This window comes from Halichoerus grypus, chromosome 5 (assembly GCF_964656455.1).
Source record: "Halichoerus grypus chromosome 5, mHalGry1.hap1.1, whole genome shotgun sequence".
Taxonomy (NCBI): domain Eukaryota; kingdom Metazoa; phylum Chordata; class Mammalia; order Carnivora; family Phocidae; genus Halichoerus; species Halichoerus grypus.
In genome coordinates, this window is record NC_135716.1 from 95,672,816 (window position 1) to 95,685,327 (window position 12,512).

Below are 12,512 nucleotides of genomic sequence, written 5' to 3' on the forward strand. Positions count from 1 at the left end.
TTTCTCGCGATAAGAGGCACTGAACTCGGAGAACTTTTTGCCAGAGGGCCGCAGCCGACCCCGGAACGGAACCGTGGAAGCAATTCTCGCGAGATGTAGAGTGGCCGTAGCCTGTGGAGAGGGGCGGAGGCCCAGAGGGGCACCACGTGGGGCTGCCGGAGCTGAATCTCGGGCGGCCGTCCAGTTTGGGTCTAGGTTGGAGTTGGAACCGTGGAGATGCGGAAGGAAACCCCGCCCCCCCTAGTGCCCCCGGCGGTCCGCGAGTGGAACCTTCCCCCTAATGCGCCCGCTTGTATGGAACGTCAGTTGGAGGCTGCGCGGTATCGGTCCGGTGAGCCGAGATCCCGGGCCTGGGCGCTCCCTCACCCTGGCTCGGGATGCCCTTTCCCAGGACTGGCCTTTCCAGCCCGCGCCCGCCCCGCATGCCTTCCTGACCCCTGCCTCGCGTCGCTTAGTTCAGTCCCCACCTTTGCCCCGGGTTCCTGAGCTCAGATCCAGACTCGGCCCGCGTGCTGTTCAGTGCGGTCACCATGGAGACGAGCCCTTTCACTCCTCCCGCGCTGACGGCTTGTACTTCCTTTAGATGGGGCTCTCCTGCTCGGGGCCTCCAGCCTGAGTGGCCGCTGCTGGGCTGGCTCCCTCTGGCTGTTCAAGGACCCTTGTGCAGCCCCCAACGAAGGCTTCTGCTCCGCTGGAGTCCAGACGGAGGCCGGAGTGGCTGACCTCACCTGGGTTGGGGACAGAGGTATCCTAGTGGCTTCCGATTCAGGTGAGTCACTTTCTCCACAATCCCACAGGTGGAATGGAGCATGGGATACAGATCGGACCGTGTTCAATCTTTATTGTCCCATACTCAGTGCTTGGGGAGCTTGAGGGTGTTGGCCCGATGGAGAGCTCTTGTGTAGCGGGAAAATACCTTTCCGAGATTCTAAATTGCCTGGTGGGAATTTCTAACAAAATTAAGAAGTGGATTAGAACCATTTTTCTTCCCTATAACCCTCCCAGTATCCCCCCTCAACCCAGACCAAGGATAATCTTGATCTTAAAGATGATGCCTAAGTCATTCTGTGCTTCTTTCCATTTCCTCCCGTTTTCTTCTTTTTAAATGTCTTCATTCTGCTTTGTTTGTTTTGAAAGTCAGGTTCAGCAATGGAGTCTTTGGAGTTAAAAAAATCAGTATTTGGATATTGGCAGGCATTGCATGGAAGGATAAAAGTGGGACATTAAAGATTGAGCCTCTCTGACAGTTGAGCTTCAGCACAACATATTCAAGACAACTTTTGGGGGTTCTCTGTACTTAACCTGTCACTGTGCAAGACATTCAGTAATTCACAACATTTGTGAAGAAGCTATAAGGCATTTATTCAAATTGTTCAACAAATACTAATGTCCAAGCAATTGCGAAGATTTAACCACACTGGACTGTGTACTACACAGATTGTTGAGACTTTAATCCTTGTCTCTTGGGACTTATTTTCCAGTGTTTTCTCATAGAAGCCAGATAATGGGTTTTGCCAGCCATTCCATCTTTCTCTGTCTTTCTAGAAGCTTTCCCTGGCCTAAATTGTCTGGACTGTTATTAAGAAAACAGTCATGCCAGCATAAAGCCAGATGGCTTGGAAATTAGCTAAATCCTTTAGTGATAATGGGTTTTGCTTTTATAGGAATAGCTTACTTTGTTAGTTTAGTGACCATGGACTCACTTGAATCCTAGAAGTGAATTACTGTCTTGGTGTAATCCACACTCATTTCCCTCTACCTTCTCCCCACTCCCAACAGGTGCTGTTGAATTATGGGAGCTGGATGAGAACGAGACACTCATTGTCAGCAAGTTCTGCAAGTATGAGCATGATGACATTGTGTCTACAGTCAGTGTCCTGAGCTCTGGCACGCAAGCTGTCAGCGGTAGCAAAGACTTCTGGTGGGTCCTTGTGCTCATTGCTCCTGCATTTTATTTTATTTTAATTTTTTTTTAATTTAAAAAATTTTTTTTTATTTTTTAAAGATTTTATATATTTGAAAGAGAGAAAGAGCGCGCGCGAGAGAGCACAAGCAGGGTTAAGGGTAGAAGGAGAAACAGACTCCCCACTGAGCAGGGAGCCTGATACGGGACTCCATCCCAGGACTCCAGGATCATGACCTGAGCCGAAGGCAGACGCTTAACTGACTGAGCCACCCAGGCGCCCCAGTCCTGCATTTGAGACCTCTTTTGGGTGTCTTTACTATCCTATTAGCCTCATCGAGTAATGTTTTGGGCGTGTTGTAAGAACGCAGTGATTAATTATGACATGTCCATAACATTTCTGTAGAGATATTACAATCCATTGTGAGTAGGCCCTAGCAGAAGCCCAGTAGGCAATGCCATAGAGCAGTGAAATCAGTTAAAGGAAGTTCTTGCTGGAACACATGTTTTTATGTAGATACTGTAGGTCAGAATTAAGGATCTGTTTTCTTTTGCTTCTTAGCATCAAGGTTTGGGACCTTGCCCAGCAGATGGTACTGAGTTCATACCGGGGTGAGTGCACATTCTTTTTAGTCCTGGCCTTAGCTGTGTTGTTTTTATTCTCCCCTTGGGCTCTTTGAACTTTGGATATCAGGGGCAGCAGTTCCTTGCCCTTCTGCCTGATAGTTTTCTTCCAAAACTATAGTCAGGCCCCAATATCTATCTGTTGCCTTTTCTTAATTTCCCTATTTCCAGTATTGGCCTCACCATCTTCTTGGCCACATGAGACTCCAGCTCTCAGTCCTTTTCCACCCCTCCTGCTTCCTCACTATCAGTGGGTCCCAGAGTTCTTTGGAGTCTTTTACCACTTGGTCAGGGATTTCCCTTTCCATTTCTGATGCTCCCTTTTGCTTTCAGGTTTTACTTCACACAGATGGTGGCACTCACCTCATCTGTCCATCTGCAGTCCCTCATCTTCCGTGGTTTGTGTGGCTTGTGGGTTAATATCCCATTTTCTTGTCATGGCATTCAAGCCCTTCTTTCACTCCCCCTTCAAACATACTGCTCTAATTAAAACCAGTCATAGTAGATCCTTGACATTCTCCAAGAATAACCCTGAGACTTGTGAATCTTGAACTTTTGAATATTCACCTCCATAAAATTTCTGTTTTTCTGGTGAGAGCCATCACTTTCTATTAATGTTATTTTTTTTTTTTTTAACTCATTTTTATTAATAGCAGTAGCAGCTGACTTTATTCTGGGAGCCATTCTTCATGAAGATAATACCTGGAGCATTTATTGTGTGGCTAAGAGATGTAGATGTTGGATGATCACCTGGTTCACTCAATGGCTAAGTGCCATCCCCTGCCAATTCTTTTTTTTTTTTCTTTTTTTTTTTAAAGATTTTTTTTATTTATTTGAGACAGAGAGAATGAGAGAGAGAGAGAGAGCACATGAGAGGGGGGAGGGTCAGAGGGAGAAGCAGGCTCCCTGCCGAGCAGGGAGCCCGATGCGGGACTCGATCCAGGGACTCCAGGATCATGACCTGAGCCGAAGGCAGTCGCTTAACCAACTGAGCCACCCAGGCGCCCCATCCCCTGCCAATTCTAACTGCAAAGTGTATGATTCACATATGTGCCAAAGCAAAAATCACAAACTCCTCAAGATCTCGGACCTTCAGTGTTCAAGACTTGTAAATGGTCCAACAATGTTAAAATGCCAATGTGGAGTCTACTACACATGCCTTTTGTTTCTTAGGCCTATGAAGGGTGTACCTGGTCTGCCCTAACTCTTTCAGCATTTCCTCCGTTCATCTTTTTTCATTAGTTCTTTGTATTCTGTCTTATTCCCCCCACTGAATTGCAGATCCCTTGAGGGCAGAGGAACCACTTTATCTTTTGTATTTTCCCTTGGTACTTGTCTCTGAGCTTTGCTTTCAAGTGCACAATCATCCTTTTCATTGTGTTGGCTTTCCATGGATTCTAGGGCTAGGAAAGAACTATAAAAGGTGGTTTGATTACATCCTCCTGTCTGGGGCAGAGCCATATTTGGACTATCTCAGGTAGTCTGGGTAAATGTCTTTAGAATATGTGGTTTCCACAGCCTGTAATTAACATAGACCAGTGATCTTTAAAGTTTTTAGCATGTAGGCCTCCTGAAAAATTTTCAAAAAACTACCTTCTCACACATTTTTAAATTGGCATCTAACTTAAGTTTAAATAGTTGCAAAGGAGGTACTTTCTGGCCATATCATTATTGTGCACTGGATTTGCAGAGTAAGCCCCTTTAATCTCTGGCAGCTTCTCAGTTCAGTTTCAGGAAAGAGGACTTTGGAAAAGTTTATTTCCCGAAATGTATCAGTGTGCAGACCTCCCTTGAAAGTGTATGTATGTTATCTGGAGGTGTGTGTGTACTGTCGTATGAAAATTCCTGTTCTGGGATGTAAATCCCTTCACTCTTCTTGCTCAGCCCCTAATTTTGCTTTCCTTGTCTTTACTAATTCATTTTCTTCCCCAAGCCTTTCCAGGTTTTAGAACTCCATCAACATTTTCTCTTAGGTTTTGTCTAATCCAAAATCTCTCACAAAGTTTGTTAAATTGCATCATGAGATAAGGCCCGTTTCTCACACCTCCCTTGGTAGTATCTGGGCTGCGTGGTGGTAATGCCCCCGGCTTCTTCTCTGTCATACTTCCTTTTCTCTCCTTCACAGCTCACTCCGGGCAGGTCACCTGTGTCACAGCCTCCCCGCACAAGGGTTCCGTGTTCCTTTCATGCAGTGAGGTGAGATCCAGCCTTTCCTTCCCTCCCCACTTCCTAACCACATTCCAACCCTCTGGCCACAAGTCTAGTGTGGAGACTTGGCCAGCAGCCGCTTTTTGGACTGTGAAGCTCTTTTTCTGTTCCTTCTTCTAGGACAACAGAATTTTACTCTGGGATACCCGCTGTCCCAAGCCAGCATCACAGATGGGTGAGTCTGAGAGCCAGTGGTGGGAGGGTGGTACTAGGAACCCACCCGGAAGAGGCTTCCTTGGCCAGAGACAGAGGCAAAGTCATCAGATGCTCAGTCAATGTGACATAAGGGACATAATCACTTTTTTCCCCACTGAGGCTCTGTTGATTCCATTTTGTGCCGTGGGTACCAAGAGGAAGGATTGGTTCGTGGGTGGCTGATTTACTTTACATTTCTGGGAAGGATGGACAAAGGGGCCAGAATTGTTGCCTTCATGCTTTATGCCTGAAATCTGCCTATGACTCGTGTCCAGAAAGGGCAGGAGGCCGAAGGATAAATAAGGGTATGAGGGTCAAGGGCAAGGGCACAACTGCCTTAGCAGGGTTTGGGAAGGCGAATAAAGGTGCTTCTGGGACTTGAAGTGACTTTGTTTGAGAAGCTTCTTCACAGAGCTGGGCTCTGAGTCTCGTTTCGGATCCCTCTTCTCTCTGCAGGCTGCACTGCCTCAGGCTACCTTCCTACCTCCCTGGCTTGGCATCCTCAGCAGAGTGAAGTCTTTGTCTTTGGTAAGGCAACCTGTCCCACAGCATTTTGACTCTGGGAAGGGGGAGGATGAGAGCACGCTGACCCTGTAATGCACAAGGCTCAAGCTACTCAGTCTCAGTGGCAGGCTTGGGCATTATGTGAATTATGCCAGTGGGAAGGTGGGATGATCCAAAAGTGGTTTTAGTTTGGCTTTGGAAAACATGATGACTTTTTAGATTTGATTCCTGATTGTGTGCTCCAGCTCCTATATTCTGGGCATGGGCAGAAGTCAGTGTACCACAAAACAAGTGGATTGCTATATAGGGAATTCTGTTGTCGAGTAGGGATAGCTCCTGTGCTCTCATAGCCATGAGGCTGTACATGTGGTGACATAGTTTGTGGTTAAAATAATAACTGCCTTGTTCATTAATTTTCACAACCATCAGTGACTAATTACCCTATTTGACAAAAGAAGAAACTGATGCTCAGAGTGGTTAGCTCGTAAAAGGTTGAGGAGCTAGCATTCAAATCCAGGTCTGGCTGACTCCAGGGCCCATGTTCTTATCCACTGTGATGGGCTTCCTCTTTTCTCTAGGGGACGAGAGTGGGACCGTCTCCCTTGTGGACACCAAGAGTGCAAGGTGTGCCCTCAGCTCAGCTGTGCACTCCCAGTGTGTCACTGGGCTGGTGTTCTCCCCACACAGGTACTGTCCTTTATCCCCAGGGGCCTGATGGGTATGAATGGGACAGTGCTGGGACATGCTTATGTTTGCAGAGCATTAGCTGCTTAGGTCATTCCTTAAAGCAGACAGTGGTCTAGCTGAAGTTTCAGAACTCTAATGATCTCTGAAGACCATAGTCCTTTTTTGGGTAGTATGGTTTTCTGTCTGCACAGGGCTAAAATAAGGTCCTGCTCCTGCTCAACACCCAGAATGATTAATATTGTGGGCTTCTGAGACTGTGTAGTTGGGAAAGCTTCTGGGTTCTTGCTAAAGCTGCAGGGAGGAACCAGATGGAGTAGTCGGTTGCCAGGATGATTGTCCACCCTGGCTTACTCCATTTCCTTCCTCTTTCCCTGGAACTTGTAATGTGGACTTGAGTGGTAGCCAGACCTTAACCTGAAGTGGGGACCAGGCCACCTCCTCTGGGTCACTTTAGGGTGGGGGGCGGGGGCTAGACCAGGCAGGATTCATCTTGGGACCATGGCTTTACCTGTCCCAACCCTCCCCTTGCTCTCCTAGCACCCCGTTCCTGGCCTCTGTCAGTGAGGACTGCTCACTTGCTGTGCTGGACTCAGGCCTTTCTGAGGTGTAAGTGTGAAATGGGGTCCTCTGATGAGGAATTGGGGAGAAGAGCTGCGGGTGGCTGGGTCCTTTCTGTCTTCATCAAAGTGCACGGTCTCACTCAACGGGACTGGGCAATGGGAGCAGGCTGACACTGACTCTCCCTATTCCTGGGGGTGACTCACAGCCAACTCTGTCCCTGGTAAAGGGGGGGTGTGGTAGTAGGTGGGATTTCCAAGTCTGGTGTTGCAGCTGTCTCCAGAAAGGGACAGTCTACCCCTTTCACATAAAGAACACATACGTGAAATGCGACCTGCTTGGGGTGAAAGGCAGCAAACACAGTACTGGAATTAATACTTCCTTCTCGCTGAGAGAGCCATGATTTGCTCTCTGATCCTGGCCCGTATTACGACCCTTGCTCTAGCCACCATTACTTTATGAAATGGGGGCACTGGATTGAGTGATTGATGAAGTTCTCTGTGGATAACTACACTGCTACCGTGGTGACAAGGCCACACATACGGTGAAGTTTGTGTCACACATCCACAAAGGTGCCCTGGTTGTGTTGGATTCTCTCTCTTCTCCAAGTCTTGTCTCTCACCATGCCCTAACTTACCTTTTTTCTTTTCTAGGTTTAGAAGCCGAGCCCACAGAGACTTTGTGAGAGATGCTACTTGGTCCCCGCTCAATCACTCTCTCCTTACCACAGTGGGCTGGGACCATCAGGTCATCCACCACATCCTGCCTACAGAGCCTCTCCCAGCCCTTGGACCTAAGAGTGTGGCCGAGTAGAGTGGATTTAAGACAAAAAGCAAATCCCCCATGAGTATCCACTCCCTCTGCCCCTGCCCTCTCTGTCTGTGAGACCACACAGGAGCCTTATACAGTATGTTGGTACACCAGATCTGGGCAGTTAATAGGCATTGTCTCAGCCTGAGGGAGGCTGGATTTTGGGATCCTGTAGTCATAGGGAAGAAAAACTTTCTTAAAATTGGATATGTATGTGTGTCTTAGTGTGTGTGTAGATACATAGTTTTTGGTGGTGGGAGGGCATTAAAAAAATTCATCTTATATCTTTCTTTCCCAAGCCCTCCCCCCACCAAAAAAAAAAAAAAGTTTACAAAAGGGTTTTATGCTTCCTATGTAGCTGTGCCATGACTGGATGAGGTGTGGGATGTGGGCATCCCTGGATTCCTGGAAGCAGCTTATATACTACTCATGGAGATAGGAGCAACTTTATTTTTTATAGAACTTAATCTGCCTTTCTTATGGCAATGCTTCCATTCACAAAAATCCCACCCAGCTCACCTCGAGGAAAAGCCAGGACACTCCTCGTGGTTTTGCAAATCTCTTTGCCATTAAACTGAGTCAAAAATCCATTTTCTGGCTGAATAAAATTTTGGCTGGTGCCTGTATAACGCTCCCCCCCACCGCTCACCCCATGGAATTGTATACATGAAAGATGAGTGTTTTCCTGTTACAGATCCCGTGGAAAAAGGTTGGGGGATGGTGGAGAGCGTAAAGGCATTTCAGTTAAGTTAAAAACTGACACAGACTCACAGAGAAATGTCTGCCGTGTTTCTCACCGGAAAACAGCTTGGGGCCTGACCTCTCCTGGCTTCTGGACCCCTTTCTCTGGATATAGGAAGTCTGAATGCTGTTTTTGTGGACTCTGAAGATTTTAAAGTACAGCATCAGAGAATCAGAAATACTAGTTGGTGAAATAAAAAGCTTAGGCTTTGTTGGCCTGTCTTTTGAAGCATGTGTTCTGTGCACTTAGACATATCTCACTTATGTGAGTCATCAGGGTATCAGTTATAGCCGTATTTTTGTGTATGTGCTTCCCTAACCCCTTAGAGTAGCTAGCTGGGACTTAAATATTGGGTTACTTGGGTTGGTGGACTGGTTACTGCCAGAAGTCACGGTCAGTTACTGGTTATGAAACTAAATACAATATATTATGTGCTTTGGTGCTTTGCAAGTTTAGCTCAGCTAAAATCACATGAAACTGGGGCAGTTTGAAGGAATATGGACAAAATATTTGTAAGAAAAGCTTCCATGCTTCACCCTTGCCAAACATGAGCCCTGTCATCACAATAACCACGAGTAAAAACATTGGAATTTGTAGTCATGTGATTACTGGGTTTGGGGTAAGGTGGGAAGAAAGCCTTCACTCTTCCGGACCATAACTTCTTGGAAGGTAATAGGGTGGGTGGGTGGATGGAAACGCTTAAGTTCTTCCCAGAGCTAAACTTCACAAAGTTGTGATGGCTTAGAGAAAGGAGGGGTGAGGTGGGTCAGAACTAAATTTGCCTAGCCCTTTTCCTCCTGAACTCAGGAATAGTAGAGAGGAAAGCAGTGGAGATGAGAACCCAAGGAAATGTCTGTTTCAAGGTGGTTAAAATCACAGCAAAGAAGGAAAACCTAGTTTTTGAAAAAGCACATTATCTTACTGTAAAAGAAAGTTGGTTTGGATTCAGGTCTGTGCTGATGAGAGTAATCACATCTATTAATGATTGCCACCAAGACATTTGCAAATCTGATCAAAATCACCATCCCAGGTTGGAATGGCTGTCCCAGTTTGGGTTGAATGTGTATGTTACAGTGAGCAAAAAAGGTGGTTTAGAATAGAAAGTGACTCCTCAATGAGAAATGTGATAGCCCATGTGGTTCAGTAAGTCCCAGACGTGAGGAGAGTTTCAGTAGCCTGAGCATGGACTTAACTGGTGATGGTTGGGAACAGGCTCATTTTACTTGTTAAAGCTACAGGCATTTATATTGCATTTAATTTCACTGGTTCAGATGTCTAATGCTGGAGTAGATCCATTTCCCCATCTTCATTATTCTTATTCTGAAGCCCATCCTCCTGACCCACTGTAGTCCACTGCTGATCTGCGGTCACCACGGTTACATAAGGCTCGCTTTTTGGGTAGGGTCCCGAGCCATATGCTGAAGGAGCTCTGTAGGGTTTAATTTGGCACCAGACATTGCTGATTCCCAAGGTGCCTCCTGCCCCACAGGACGGCAGGAGGCCAGTTCTTTAATAGCTATATAGGCATGACTTGCTGATTCACCATCACATTACAGCAGCAAAATCATCCAAAGAGCACTATATTAATTTATTAAAATATTCTTTTTTGAATTGCCTCAATTTTTAAACAATATGAAATTAGGGATGTGGGGAAATATATACTTTTAATATACATTAATGTTTTTAAAATCCTCATGCACAGCCAAAAATCATCAAATATTGGGAAACACTGCTCTATCCCCCCCCTTTTTTTTTTTTTAATATTTTAAGTAAACACACCACACGTGGGGCTTAAATTCACAACCCTGGGGTCAGGAGTTGCACACTCTACCAACTAAGCCAGCCAGGCAACCCCATCCCATTCATTTTAAAGATGTAAAATGGTAAAGATCTTTCAAGTTTGCACCAATATAGTCAACACTCTTTGGGCTCTTAGATTCAACCAGTTGATTTTGTTCAAGTCATACTTACCAATTTATCCACACGAGTATCAGAAAAGACTTGGCTGAATGCTTCGTTAAAACCAAGGTATTTCAGCTCCGTGATCTTGCCTGCATCTAGTTGAGTATTGTTAAGATATGGGAGGGGGTGCACTGCTGTAGGCCTTTCTTCAGTAAGCCAACTAAAAGACGTTTGTAAATGTCTTCTTCCTCGTGAGAACAGGCTAAGCACTAGGGAGGAGTATTTTCAAGTATCCGGGTGGGTGTGTAAAATATATAACAATGGTTGTATTTTTTGAGAGCAAGAACTCAAGGATTGAGAGCAGACAGAGTGACATGGCACCGTGACTGAACATAACCCTCATTCAGCATTTCCTATTCATCATCTGCTATGCACATGGAGTCATAGTTGCCATCCTTGCCATGGTCATCGCTGAATGAAGCAGAGGGCACTCCTGGGCATCCATTGTTACCTTGTGGTGTTCTTTTCATCCTCAGTCATCCTAAGGCATGGAATGGTTAGGTCTGAGATCCAGCCTTACCGCTGCAGCAGAATAGGATCCCAGAGGACTGACCCACGTGCAGATGAAGATGGTTCAGATTGGCAGGCAGATTTAGCTCTGTCCTGGAGACAGCATTAAGAACTAGTGCTTTTGGCAGGAGTTGGGATGGAAGGGCACAAACCTAGTGGGAAATCTCAGTGATATGAAATCTGGGGGACAGGAAGAAGGGGCATGAGGGGAGGCTTAGAAGTAGAGAAAGGCAGGCATTCACTTCAAGGGGGGTCTTAAAAGATAGCCAGCAAGGGCCCCACGTGCCTGGCAAGACCGAGTCAGAACCCAAGCCCTGGGAAACCACTGTAGTGTCTATAGTTTACAGAACAGGAAGAGAAAGGAATGCAGAGACCTCTTAACAAGAATTAGGTGACTCAGGCTAGGAATTGGGAAGTAAGAGCATGGTCATTAGTGTTAGAAACCACACCAGGGGTAACGTAACCAGTGGTACAAGTTGTTGCCTGGCCTGATCCAGTGTTTCTATCAGGAGGCTTAACTATCTCCTGATTCAGGTTACTCTCAGCCCAAGGAATGGAGTGTGGCATTGAGCATGCAGGTGGGACTCAGGTGGCCCCAGTGATGGTGCAGGGTAAGAAGTGGATCTCAAGTCTGTTTAGCAACAAAACTCATGTTTTCCCCATTGCCCCTATCCAAAAGAGATGAGACACATACTTCAAGAGGGAGACCTACACTAGCTCTTGAGGGTGTGATCAGTCTGTTCACTAGACTAGAAGCTCTGTGAGAGCAGAAACTCTTGCTCACCATTGTATCCAGAGTGCCTAGCAGGGCCTGGCACATGCTCGATGAATATTTGTTGAATACTTAAAGGAAGACAAACATGGATGAACAAATGGAGACACAGTCTCTTTTAGGTGGGGTATTCCATCAGGCTTGCCTAGAGTTTTACAGAAATATCCTTTGCCTAAACATTCTATACCATTTAATGTTTTTGTTCCATGATATCTAAGCAATCTTCTGATTAAAAAAGTGATTGTCTGGTTTCTTCCTACTGGAAGGGGAATGCAAATTCAACCACCAGTCCTTGTATTTCCCTGTGTCATTTATTATGTTGACATCTGGTTAGTACCTCAGTGACACGTGGACTAGGTGAACTACCAGTCTCTGAGAAGATGGGCATCCGATTTCTGGTCCTCCATGATTGAGATTCAGACCCTGAAATATGGGACCTACTCATGATCTGAGATCCTCTGTAGCAGGAAGAGAAAACGGATCATAAAAGTATCTGGCTACAGCTCTGTTTTGTTTATCCTTCATATTGTTGTATTTTATTTTATTTTATTTTAAAGATTTTATTTATTTGACAGAGAGATAGGGAGAGCAGGAACACAAGCAGGGGGAGTGGGAGAGGGAGAAGCAGGCCTCCCGTGGAGCAGGGAGCGCAATGCGGGGCTCGATCCCAGGACCCTGGGATCATGACCTGAGCCGAAGGCAGACGCTTAACGACTGAGCCACCCAGGCGCCCCATGTTGTTGTATTTTAAAAACACTGGCTTTCAGGTATCCAGAATTACATTCCTTATGTTCCTTAGGTTCATAACACATTCTCAGCACTGGCTCATATACTGGCTCAAACATTGTTCACCCACACAAAGATTCAGATTTTTGTCTTCTCTTAAGAAATGGAGAGATCGGGACACCTGGGTGGCTCAGTCGGTTAAGCATCTGCCTTCGGCTCAGGTCATGATCCCAGGGTTCTGGGATCGAGTACTGCATCAGGCTCCCTGCTCAGTGGGGATCCTGTTTCTCCCTCTGCCTGCCGCTCCCCCT

General features: G+C 46.2%; 1 protein-coding gene across 1 annotated transcript; it reads left to right on the plus strand.

The window, feature by feature from the left end:
- The first annotated feature begins 33 nt into the window (after positions 1 to 33).
- WDR77 (WD repeat domain 77) lies at positions 34 to 8,459 on the plus strand. The gene is made up of 10 exons (XM_036103672.2): positions 34 to 331; positions 584 to 769; positions 1,780 to 1,921; positions 2,466 to 2,515; positions 4,653 to 4,723; positions 4,856 to 4,910; positions 5,387 to 5,458; positions 6,013 to 6,121; positions 6,659 to 6,727; positions 7,333 to 8,459. The coding sequence occupies exons 1-10, from the start codon at positions 217 to 219 to the stop codon at positions 7,490 to 7,492; spliced, it is 1,029 nt and encodes a 342-aa protein (XP_035959565.1). The 5' UTR covers positions 34 to 216; the 3' UTR covers positions 7,493 to 8,459.
- The last annotated feature ends 4,053 nt before the right edge of the window (positions 8,460 to 12,512 follow it).